Here is a 12,129-nt window from a genome sequence, read left to right on the forward strand (position 1 = left end):
TGTACCGGCCGCCAGGCTCAACGCCAAAGACCAAAGATGCGATATGTCCAGCTCGGGCACGCGATAGGGGGGGATGTGCGACCCATTCGCAGAGCGCCCGCAAAACGCCAATTCTTCCTATCCAACTCCGAGTAAACAAAAAAGCAGACGCTCATTCCTGAAACCGTGAGGGAATAGGCGACAGTGAGGGAGTCATTAGATGTACAAAGGCTCTCGTCTCGAGGGTGTCGCAAGGCGGTCAGAGGTGACGCCAGCGATGAAGGAGACACGCGTGATGCGTGAGAGCAATGTCGAATTTGTAACGGGTGGGGGTTTGTTGTTTAGCTGGTTTCCACTGAGGGGCGTGCTCGGAGTTCTTGCTTCTTCAGTTCGACGGCTTCGAGGTGTCGCTGCTTCTCCTCCTCGGGGTCCATCTTGACCCACTGCTTGATATCGCGATCCCAGCGGTGTCTGGAATTGAGTTAGTCTTTCCGCAATGCATGAAAAGCTTGTCGTTGCAGGGCAACGTCAAATAAATGGAATAAACTTACGCTGACCACTCCTCGGCGACGAGACTCTTGGTCTTGTACTCGTCGATGAGAATCATTTCAAAGTTGTAGGGGACTCTGGCCTTGACGCCTTCGAACTCAGTAATGCGCATAGGCCACAGGTCTTGGCTGTGATAGCGGTGCTTGTTCTTGCAGCTCCAGACACCTGGGCGCTCCTCCTCACGTTCGCGCAGAACGGTGATGTCAATGTACATGCCGTTTTGCTTGTCGATCCAGCGGGCGTCGATGATGTTCATGCCGTCACCCCTGTCGAGATCGACATGGTGGGGGTTGATGTCGAGCAGGTATTGCTTGGAGACGAGTTCGCCGGTCGCAGGCGTGGTGTAGTTGTACTCGTGCTCGGTGCGGTTGAGATTGTCGCCGAGCCACAGCATGGAGGTGTTGGTGAGCTGGACGTCGAGATCGTAGTCCCAGGGCATGATCTGGCCGTTCCACCACCAGCCGAGGAGGGTACCGTGGGCCAACCACGTCTCGACGCCGTAGCTGTTCATTGTGCTGATGTAGCTGCGGGCGAGATCGCGCAAGACGAAGCGGTGCTGGGCGTAGGGGACCTTGTCGTGGAAGAATCGCTTGTCGTAGTGGCCGAGTTCGAGAGTGCCGCCAGCTTCGTTAAAGTATTTCGGCGTCTTATCGGCACGGCGAGACAGCGAGTGGGTGTCGTCGACAGCATCGCGAGGTTGAGAGCGGGAGGCGAGAGCGGGCGAGAGGGAGGTGAGGCCCCAGACAAGGAGCGACTTGAGGGAGGGCATCTTGGGTGTGGGTGCCGCGATAGGGCGGAGAGGAATCGAGGAATAGGTTGAAGCAGTGGTGAATGAGGTGAGTTGAAGCTGGGTCGTAGGGGCAGGTGTGGGCGCTGTGATGTGTTGGGCGAGGTGGTGAGATTGAGGGTCGAGGGGTGAATCAGATCCCAAAGCGATACGCGGAAGGGTACAGAAAGATGCAGAGCAGCGGAGGAGCAGAATAAGGTCGCCAACCAAGCAAATAAAAGTACAATTAACGTAGCGGATACCCGTAGCGCAAAGGAGAGGGGAGATGGCACGAATGAGGTAGAAGTGAGGTGGGCGATCGGGAGAGGAATGGAAGATGAATGATGAGTGATGGGAGGATCGCCGCGTGGACGCCGGAGTCAAGGAGGTTTACTTAGTGGGTAAAGCCTGGGGGAAACGCGGAAAGCGGCCAAGCAGCGCAGCGGGAAGGGAACCCGGCACGCGCCTCTTTGCCCGAAGGAGTCTAGGCGACTGGCCACAAGGCTGGACCGCTGGAACGGGGCCAGTGAATACGTACTGGGCGTACGCTGGTGGTACGTAATCTGCAGGGAGGCATGGCCGACTGCAGTCGATACGCGCATAACTCGGCACACAGCCTCAGCCACGGCCAACTTTGTGTGCCGGATCCGTGCAATTTGGAGTAGTAGTGAGTAGGACTACTAAGTAGCACTAACTCTCTTTGCTTCGTTCATTTCACGCCGCTCTGCCTGCCTCATTCTCGACCGACTGACTGACTTAACTGAGTCCACTGTCTTAGTCCACTGTCCTTCAGCGCTCTCTCCCCCAGGGCGGGCCTCCTCACCCCTACCAAAACTCCCCAAGTCCCCGGGTCAGGCAGGGCAACGTAATCCTGCCCCGCATTAATGCGAACCAACAATGTCCCTTTCTCAGCTCATATTACCGGATTTCGCCACACCCGCTCACCCCCTTCGACAGAGTGTGTGACCGTTTCAACTCGTCGCAATCATGCTAATTAATCCTCCCGCATGCCCTAAATTAAATAGTAAGGGGAGTCCCCCAGCATTCTCCGTCCTGTCCGTCACACTCGGACCCCTTCATCTGCGCTACGCCCCGTTGTGGAAGTGAGTCGTGTGCTGTCTCGCACTGAAGCCTTTTACAGGACGCGACGTTGCATGGTGAAATGAGCCAAGCCTCGGGTGACGTACCCCCTCCCTCCTAGCAAATTTTGAGGACACCACAAGACCAATTAGCCTCTTGGTACCTTGCTGTGACACTGCCAGACAGAGGATTCCCCCTTTGTTGGATAAGTATGCTCTGTGGTGAGATCCATCGGTGATACCATCGACTTTGCTGGACGCCTCTCACCGACCCTTACAGGCGCGCGTCTTCCAAAGCGCAGCGCCTCTCTATCCACCGTGGACCATTTCGCATGCGCCACATAAATGATTGTACCACCTTCAAGAGCTTCCAGAAACCACCGTTAATAAATCGCTGTTTTAAACACAACTCTTTATCCTACCTAGCATTGGACTCTTGGGCACGTTATGAGTTGTGCCGATGATTCTGTGACATCGGAGAGGGTAGCCCTAATTGGCATTGGTCAAGTCTACAGTGTTCTCATACAGTCACGATCAATATAAATCCCGCTCCGTGGCTCTACAGATTGAAGCCTGGTTGCCATTACAAAGTGCGCCACAAGGAAAGCCATTCTGGTCTGTTCTGACATGGAATTACCCCTCCAAGTGTTGCTTAACTGACTGACTTCATTTCGGCCGTTATCCTTTGGTAGCCACCTAACTCTCTGGGTAAAGCCCCAAGAAGATCCTGCTCTTAGAGTTCACTATATCTCCCATAATGGCTTTTTGGACAGATGCACTCTCGATAGCATCGTTCACCATTGGGAGCTTTCAGTGCATGGCTAGTAGTTAGCGAGTGCTACGAAGAACACAGATGAAACCCATGGTCCTGGAGGGATGACACAGTCCCACCATTACCAGGCACGATGTTGCATGGCGAGTAGTTTGAGGATCCTCAACTGAAGTGGCAACTGTCGGCTGTGGCATATCTGATGCGCCTCCCTGCAGTGTGTGTTGCAATGAATTCTCCAGGCGCTCCAGTCTTGGGACGCTGCCAGTATAACGGTGCCGAGTTCCGTAGACGCCGTCTCCCGTGCCAACCAACCCTGTCAACCAACCCATGCATGACCTTCGCCTTCGAACTTCATACAATACTAGCCGGCCAATTTGAAACATAAGAACCGTGAGCCAATGATTTACAAAAACCAGGATGTATGTCCTTCGTTTTTGCCTATTGGCGCCGGTCCGGGCCCTGATTGATAAAGCCCCTCAACCGCCGCCCCACATCACCAGATCTGGAAACCACCAAAAAATGAAGACCATGTGTTATTCCACATGAGGCGACTCTCCCGCCGGGAATTGAACCCGGGTCTCAAGCGTGACAAGCTTGCATACTGACCACTATACTACGGAAGATGGATGATTGTGAGCAATCATTGTAGCGAGTTCGATGGCAGGGGTCCAGAGACTGAAGCATATAACCCCCGCGTGCCCTAGCGCCAGAAAAAAATCGGTGGTGTTTTAGCGCAAAAAGAACCAAAAAATTAATCTCATGTGTTTACACATGTGGCGAACTCTCCCGCCGGGAATTGAACCCGGGTCTCAAGCGTGACAAGCTTGCATACTGACCACTATACTACGGAAGATGGATGGTTGTGGACAACCATTGTAGCGAGTTCATTGGTCAGTTCGTTCCAGAAGAGGTATATAAGCCCGCGATGTTGTGCTGCCCCGAGTCGGCCGTCACAGAATGCCCGTGCGAACTTGCCGTCGCTGCACATGGGTCCTAGTACCCTTGCCCTATCGAAGATGAACGACTTAAAATGAAATTACATTATTGGGGAGATACTCATGAGCATCGCCTCAGCTAGGATAGGAAAACATGAACTGTAAAGGGGTTGGGGGTGGGGAGAGTGTGAGTGGGGTTGCAGCCATACAATCGACGACTTCTGAAACTGGTTGCAAGCAGTTCAAAAGATCCGAACGAATATTAGATCTATCAAAGTAGTTGAAACCCCTTGTTATTTGGTCTGCGATTTTTTCCACCGCTTGGTCGTGCTGGATGGTGTGGTTTCTGAGGCAAATGATTAGTGAAGGTTGGCCTTGCTTAGTATATTAATTGACTGAACTCGCTCATAAGCTCTCTCATCCTGACCTTCAAGACAAGCAAGAAATGGCAAAAAATATATTGGGACCCCAGACGGTGGATCTCACTCCCAAAGTAGCTTGAAGATAACCCCATCGTGATTCTGAGATGTCTAATCTCTCAAGAATGTACAAAAGGTTCCACGTCGCTCAAGATGCCCCATGGACCGAGCATGGCCCCGTACAAGTGTGTGTCATATCGTGGCGCCTTTCAAAAACAAAACTTTCTAGAGAAATCGGTCTCGGAGTTTTCTTTTCTATTCTTGCGGGTTGTGTGTCTGGAGTCTTGTCTAGTGACTATAACAAGGGACTGGATACTATGCAGGCACTGATAGATGTCTTGGCCGTTCTATTGAGTCTTGCTTTATTGTTTATGAAATACCAGCTTTGACCTAGCGAGAATATGGATGATGAGGATGAAAAGAAGAGGATGGTTAGCTTATGATAATATCATTGAGAGGTGCGCATGGTAGAGGTTCTTCTGTCTATGTACAATGGGCTATTGTTGAACTTATACTTGAATTATGAGATCTCTATCAACTACTGACCACATCTCCGGGCTTTAGTGACAGTGAAGGTGTCTCATTACTGTCATTAAGTGAGTACTCATACTATAGCCCGAGTACACAAGAGTCTCGAAGATAAACCACCGGTTTCAATGATAAGAATCATGAAATGAATTTCGCTGAAATTATACACCAATTCTCCGGAGTGCGCTGAGACGACTCTCATGCGCCCTCTTGTACCAACTCGTGGCGGGGACACCCTCAAATCCGTGAGGGAGACCTGGCCACAGGTGGAACTCGACCTCTACATCATCCTTGGCCAAGCGGGCTGCGTATACAATGTCCTCATCTCTGAATAGATCCAAGGTTCCGACGTCAATGTATGTTGCCGGCAGACCACGTAAGCTAGTGGCTCGCGCGGGTGCGGCATATGGCGAGATATCGGCGTCATGCTTCCCACGCTTATCCTCACCGACGTACGCGTTCCACGCGACCACGTTATCGTTCGACTGCCAGGATAAAAGCTTAAGGATAGGGTCATCCGGAGGAAGCTCAGTGCGATCATCAATCATGGGATAGATTAGGATCTGCTTAGCCACGGGCGGACTCAACTGGCGGTCTCGAGCAATGAGAGCAGCGCCAGCAGCAATACCACCGCCTGCGCTATCACCCTGGAGGGCTATCTTGGTAGGGTCGACGTTGAATTCATCGGCATGCTCCGAGACATACTTGAGTGCGGCAAAGCAGTCTTCCGCGGCGCAGGGGGCAGGATTCTCTGGAGCTAAGCGATAGCCTACAGCAAAGTAGGGAAGATCGCTATCATGAGCTTGTCGGGCAATCTGAGGAGCAAAGATCTTGACGCTGCAGGCGACGAGTCCACCGCCATGTGTATAGACAACAGCCGGAGTTGGAACAACTGAGGCAAGGGCCTTGTCGGAGGCGAAGCGCGTGACTTGGATCTCAGCACCGTCGTAGCTTGTGATGGTGAAGACGGTTTCTGTGACATTGGATGGGTAGGGAGACGCGGCCAAGACTTGAGTCAAGAGTGGGTTCGTAAACTCGCGGATTTCAAACGCAGTTTTGAAAAGAGGCGGTTTGTCGCCTGTCTGGCTTGACGCAATGGCCTCGAAGTACTCAGGGTCAAGTCTGAGTCCGGTCATGTTGAGTGTGGTGATGTGAGACTCCAAGTGATTGAGAGAAGAGATGGTTCGATGGGCTGGAATAAGATGATTGAGATGCACTCTGCTAAATGCCGATTTATACGTTTCTCTACCTTCTATGTAAGTCGTGTGAGGAATCGCGATTCATAATCACTAGCCTACTCGGACAATGATGGTTTGCCGAAAGCGGATCCAACGGGACAATGCTTGGTCACCACCCCAATGGATACTGGTCTCCTCGGAAGCGAGAGGAAGCGCGAAGCCGCGAGGCGATGACTGAAGGCCGTCGAGATGAAGGCGTGTAAATAATTGAGCTTGGAGGGAGGACGCATGCGAAGGACAAGACCCGACACTTTTAATCACTGGCCCCGGAATTACAGGGCCGACCTCACCGTTCAGTCTCATGTTCAACATGAGAGGCTAAATGGAAACTCTTCTAGTATTCATAGAAACATGCAGCTTGACCCCGTCTGGGTGTCTAGCAGTAGAAATTAATGGGTGGAATTGACAGTACTCGGCGTAGCGAAGGATACAGGGCAGGGATTGCCCAGTAATAACGAGGCAAGAGTTCAACTCAGCGGATAGACAAGCCCTAAATTCCGGGACGTGGGCTAATGATTGGGTGCTAAATGGTGTGGCTGCAATGGCATGGGGATGAGTGGATGTGCTAACGGCGTTGCGGCCCGTGGCATAACGAAGATACCATTTCTGCTCGCAATGTTGGGCGCTCATCTTCTGCCCCCCGCATTCGAACATGACCGATAACTTACAAGAGAAACCGACTGATGGTTCCTTCGTATGTCCATCCCACCGGAGAAGCCCACCGGACACGCCCACCGGAGTGGTAGGCTCCCCTCTTTTCCATTCTGCTGATCTTCTTCGGTTTCCACTGATGGTGCTAGGGTCCCCGGCAAGACTGCAAAGGGATCACCTGCAGTTTTTATCCCCCTCCATGCAATAAACTGTGCATCCTGTAAATATTATATAAGGTGCTGTATCCCCTCGGGCTTGATCCGAATGTGCTACAAAGTAGGTACTGAGATTTCTCTTGAGAGAGGCATTACGGCTTCAGACTTCTGGTTAAGCGTCTCGGATGTTGTAGATGAGGCGAACTTGCATGGTTGTCGCGATTATGAACCTTCACATGCCTATCCGACTTGGATCTGCAGATTTGAATGGGAAAGTGAGATTCTATCGCCTACAACAGCGCATCGGTGTTGCAGTACATATACCGACAGTGTGGAATCTGCTACTCTGCCACGTTTCTATGTGCATGTGTAGAAGAAACCTTGCACTAGAAATATGGAACATAGAAATGGCTGCGTAAACGGCGATTGATTTAGACAACCGATCGGCTCTATCAAGAAGGATCTTCTGTTCAGAATAAAGTGCGGCAAGGGATGATTCTTCCGGACTAGGATACTGATCTGGTTCCCGTACAGCCCCTCCATGCGAAATACAAACTTCGGCTGTAATTGAGGAATAGGCAGAATAAACTGGGACCGAATCAACCGGGAAAGGCACATGCGTCTGGCCAAGGTGAGGATAAGTCAAAACAGGTCACCTTTGGCGCCTATAAGCAGTTCCGAAAGAGCGGTATCTTCATATTGGTGCGGTAGTTGCAATACGACCCTACTCGGGGAAATTCACTCAACACGCCATCTAAACTTTACGACCCATAGTGATCACCCAACTTGCCCAGTAGAGTTGAGGTTGTAGATCACTTTGAGCGTATTCCCAGTTAAGGAAAAACTAGTTCCGTCCAACGCCAATGGAACCTTCTTGACCTTTTCGAAGGTTCCCCGGCCGCCAAGGGTCCGAATTGTAACATCCCCGGTTGCGCACCAATCGAGGTGGCGCCCGCCTCGTCCGCGATCTTGCGGGGCCGTCCCGCCCCTCATGCGATCCCCACACGGATCGTAAAGCGGAGGATGTGACCTTGACGCTCTCCCGGACATGCGCACCAGTAAGTTGCATAGAAGCCTGTGGATCTGCTCACGCTATGATGATTTGTATCGATAGAGCCGAGAAGGTTAAATTACCCCATGGGAAAGGAAAACGGCAGCGTACCTTTAACTATAAGTAGACTACAACCCTCCGAATTATTCGAGATGGTGGCTTGTTAGTTCTGTGCAGACATTGGTTTTGAAGCTGCAAACTCCCTTCTCTTGACACAACTCCCCGAGGAGTCGCGATGCTTCTCAAACTTGGCTACAATGGCTTGCAGGACTTGGCGTCCTTGCTAGCTCTCGTCGCTGCCGTTATGCCTCTGTCTGCCGTCGCGCAGGCAGTTCCGCCTGTCAACGAGGAAACCGGAGTATCCGCCTATGCCTTTGACATGAGCCAAGTCTCTCTCAGCACCAGCCGCTGGCATGACAACCAAGACAGGACCTTGACTTATATCAAGTGGGTTGATGTGGACCGCCTGCTCTACAACTTCAGGATTACCCACGGCCTGTCAACCGGCGATGCGGAACCAAACGGCGGATGGGACGCACCGGATTTCCCATTCCGGACCCATTTCCAGGGACATTTTCTTAATGCCTGGGCATACTGCTATGCCGCGCTTCAAGACACCGATTGCCGAGACAGGGCCATCTACTTTGTCGAGGAACTCGCCAAGTGCCAGGCAAACAATGAAGCCGTTGGTTTCAACACCGGATACCTTTCTGGGTTCCCGGAATCCGAGATCGATCGTCTCGAGAAACGTACTCTAAGCAACGGCAACGTTCCATACTACGCCATCCACAAGACCATGGCTGGGCTTCTTGATGTATGGCGCCACATCGGCGACACAACCGCTCGAGACGTGCTCTTGGACATGGCCGCTTGGGTCGACGGACGCACTAGCAAGTTGACCTATGCTCAAATGCAGAACATGATGAGCACTGAGTTTGGTGGCATGAATGAAGTTCTGGCCGACGTCTTCCACCAGACGGGCGACGAGCGCTGGTTGACGGTGGCCCAGCGGTTCGACCATGCAAGCGTGTTCGATCCCCTTGCATCCAACATCGACAGCCTCAATGGACTCCACGCCAACACTCAAGTACCCAAGTGGATCGGTGCTGCACGAGAGTTCAAGGCCACGGGGACCAGCCGATACAAGGCCATCGCCAGCAACGCGTGGAACCTCACCGTCAACGCGCACTCGTACGCCATTGGTGGCAACAGCCAGTCCGAACACTTCCGCGCTCCCAACGCCATCGCGTCATTCCTCAAGGAGGACACGTGTGAAGCTTGCAACACCTACAACATGCTCAAGTTGACCCGAGAACTGTGGCTTACCAACCCGACCGAGACGAGCTACTTTGACTTTTATGAGAGAGCGCTGCTCAACCATCTCCTTGGACAGCAGCACCCAACCAGCGATCACGGCCACATCACCTACTTCACTCCTCTAAACCCTGGCGGCCGAAGGGGTGTTGGCCCAGCTTGGGGAGGCGGTACCTGGAGCACTGACTACGATTCGTTCTGGTGCTGCCAAGGAACCGCATTGGAGACAAACACTAAGCTGGCGGACTCAATCTACTTTTACGACAGCTCGTCGCTCTATGTCAACTTGTTCACGCCCTCGGTTTTGAAGTGGACAAGCCGCGGAATTACCGTCACCCAGAGCACCGAATTTCCCGTCGGGAACACCACAACGCTCAAAATCGCCGGCGGAAACGGAGGCAGGTGGACGTTGCGGGTGAGAATTCCCGGTTGGACGTCAGGCGCGACGATCAAGGTCAATGGCAAGGCGGTGAACGTTGATGTCACCCCGGGAACCTATGCCTCGGTAACCCGGTCGTGGCGATCGAACGACACTGTGACGGTGACGCTTCCAATGAAGCTGCACACTGTCGTAGCAAATGATGATGCCGGCGTTGCGGCACTCGCATATGGTCCTGTGATCCTGTCAGGAGACTACGGAGACAAGACGCTGGATGCAACACCTACGCTGGACCTGGGTACAGTGAAGCAGGTAGATGGTCTTGAGTTTGAAGGAACGGCTGGTGGAGAGACAGTGAGCTTGGTCCCATTTTATGACGCGCATGATATCAACTACAATGTGTACTGGAAGACAAGCGGAACGCTGTAAAGAGAACTAAATATTGGACTGGAGGTCAGGGGTTGAATTGACAATAAAGGTGTAACTTAGTATTTGTTGTGTTAAATATTTTCCGTCCAAGATATTCCGATGGGTATATATGTCTTTGCTAGTGGCCGTCCTAAACGATCTCAATGCGCCTCTTCTTATCTTTCGTATGTTGCTCATCAAATGTGTTGCTTGAGGTTGTACGTCCTCGTAAGAACTACTGCACAAGTGGTACTGACACGGCTCTCCATCTGGTGGAATATTATCTGGTGACTTGAGATCCCACTCCTTCGAGAGCGTTTGACTTCGACTTTGAGGAATCTCCCTGTTGATTTATAAAATAAGAGTTATTTTGATTCGTCGTACTATCATTTACTACCGAGCTGAGGCTGGTGATATTGCAATAAGTCTAACAGCTAGCCGTGTTCATCCATTAACAAAATTGTCGGCTTTTATAATTCAGCTATCAATAGAATTTGTGTTTGACTCTCTAAGTTAACTCTTAATGAATAAGCATACCAACTGATTCCCTCTCACTTGGTACAAACCTCGCCCTACTATGTCAGAATTCTTCCCAGTTTTATGAGTTTGCAATAGCAGAGTGGCACTCAGTCCCAATAGTGACCTTGCTCAGATTCGCAAAAGAAAAAGGTTCGGGTTTCAGCCAGCAGTCCCCAGTCCAACCACCGTCAGCTGCTTTTGCGATATTGGCCCAGTAGGGAACAAATGAGACAGTTTGGCATCTGGGATATGAGTAGTCTTTGTTTTGGCGCCACAGGTTCCACACCGTGGATGATTCCATACAGCTGTTAAAGCTACCGGCAAAGAGCGAGAATATTGCAGGAGGGGCTGTATCTTTGTTGCAATACATAGTATATATTGCACCATTGCCGTCTTGATGGTATGGAAGTTAGAAATACTACTCCTCAATCATATTGTGACGTTGGTAAAGAATAAACTTACAGGAGCTGATAAATGTGCTACCTGTTGTACCACCAGGGTTATCTGTGCAACTATTGGTAAGGTTGGAATAGCTCACGACGAATGCAGCTTCTTCAAACTTGGCGTTCGCGTCCTTGTATTTCACGGAGAAGACGGCAACCACGGGAATTAGAACGGCAGTGCATGTAGCTAAGCATATCACGACAAATAATATAGCCCTGGGATGGAGACGGATCCATCGCCATAATTTGGGTTCATCTATAGCCGCAGTATCCTTGCTCGTAATGTGCAAGGGATGGATTTGAGGCTCGGGCGCTAATGGAATGTTGAATGGCGATGGTAGATTAAGTTGCTAGGGCAGAAACGAAGAGGTTTTGCCGGTGTGATGGGTTTCGGGAAGTGCGCTCATTGCCACTTCCAGTCCATCGTTAGTCTTGAGGATTGACCTGTATTAGCAGAGCTCACTTAAAAGGTTGATGAATCTTCGTACATTAGTCATGTCTTAATAGATCTTTGGGTTGCGTGACCCGTAATATGCTGAGGGAACTTAAGGGTCTTTAAGACTTGAGAGGCAGCCCTATTTATGGGCACCTTGTGCCATCAGCCGCACCTCGTACAGGTAGCTCGCTGACACCAAATTCAGCCAGGGCAGTCCAAAAATAAATGCAAATGCAGAACCGAGACTTGGGGGCTATGATAATGCAAGGTTAGCCAACCAAGTGCTCAGGCTCCAAACATACATGCAGCTAACCCTTACAGTGCAACCTCCTCAGGATGGGTTGCGTCAGCCCCAGTCTCAAAACGGGAGTCGGCCCTTTGCCTTTAATTCACTTTCAAGCCTAGCTTCACTTATTGACAATCCTGTGGCAAAGTGCTCGTTGCGAAACGAGGCATAGAGTATGGAAGAGAATGTGAAGGAATGGAGAAGCTGGCCCTTACCGGATGC

The 12,129-nt window shown here is 51.3% G+C and overlaps 4 protein-coding genes and 2 non-coding genes across 6 annotated transcripts; 1 reads left to right on the plus strand and 5 right to left on the minus strand.

Annotated features, from left to right (window-relative positions):
* Window positions 1-320: 320 nt before the first annotated feature.
* BGZ61DRAFT_349313 (LicD family-domain-containing protein) lies at window positions 321-1,297 on the minus strand (the record flags this gene model as incomplete). Its single annotated transcript, XM_046240139.1, has 2 exons — window positions 321-450; window positions 531-1,297. 2 exons carry the CDS (start codon window positions 1,295-1,297, stop codon window positions 321-323), a joined length of 897 nt encoding a protein of 298 aa, XP_046106088.1.
* A 2,399-nt stretch (window positions 1,298-3,696) lies between these two features.
* Window positions 3,697-3,768, minus strand: BGZ61DRAFT_t101. Its single transcript has one exon. It is a non-coding gene; the product is annotated as a tRNA-Asp (tRNA).
* Window positions 3,769-3,926: 158 nt separating this feature from the next.
* BGZ61DRAFT_t100 lies at window positions 3,927-3,998 on the minus strand. Its single transcript has one exon. It is a non-coding gene; the product is annotated as a tRNA-Asp (tRNA).
* Window positions 3,999-5,188: 1,190 nt separating this feature from the next.
* Window positions 5,189-6,163, minus strand: BGZ61DRAFT_348536 (Alpha/Beta hydrolase protein; the record flags this gene model as incomplete). The annotated part of the gene is made up of 1 exon (XM_046240070.1): window positions 5,189-6,163. One exon carries the CDS (start codon window positions 6,161-6,163, stop codon window positions 5,189-5,191), a length of 975 nt encoding a protein of 324 aa, XP_046106089.1.
* A 2,263-nt stretch (window positions 6,164-8,426) lies between these two features.
* Window positions 8,427-10,244, plus strand: BGZ61DRAFT_492887 (uncharacterized protein; the record flags this gene model as incomplete). The annotated part of the gene is made up of 1 exon (XM_046250582.1): window positions 8,427-10,244. One exon carries the CDS (start codon window positions 8,427-8,429, stop codon window positions 10,242-10,244), a length of 1,818 nt encoding a protein of 605 aa, XP_046106090.1.
* A 577-nt stretch (window positions 10,245-10,821) lies between these two features.
* BGZ61DRAFT_348448 (uncharacterized protein) lies at window positions 10,822-11,274 on the minus strand (the record flags this gene model as incomplete). The annotated part of the gene is made up of 2 exons (XM_046240061.1): window positions 10,822-11,135; window positions 11,205-11,274. Coding segments are annotated over 2 exons (384 nt in total), but the record flags the coding sequence as incomplete, so codon positions are not given.
* Between the last annotated feature and the right edge of the window lie 855 nt (window positions 11,275-12,129).

This window comes from Ilyonectria robusta (assembly GCF_021365365.1).
Source record: "Ilyonectria robusta strain PMI_751 chromosome Unknown BGZ61scaffold_7, whole genome shotgun sequence".
NCBI lineage: Eukaryota > Fungi > Ascomycota > Sordariomycetes > Hypocreales > Nectriaceae > Ilyonectria > Ilyonectria robusta.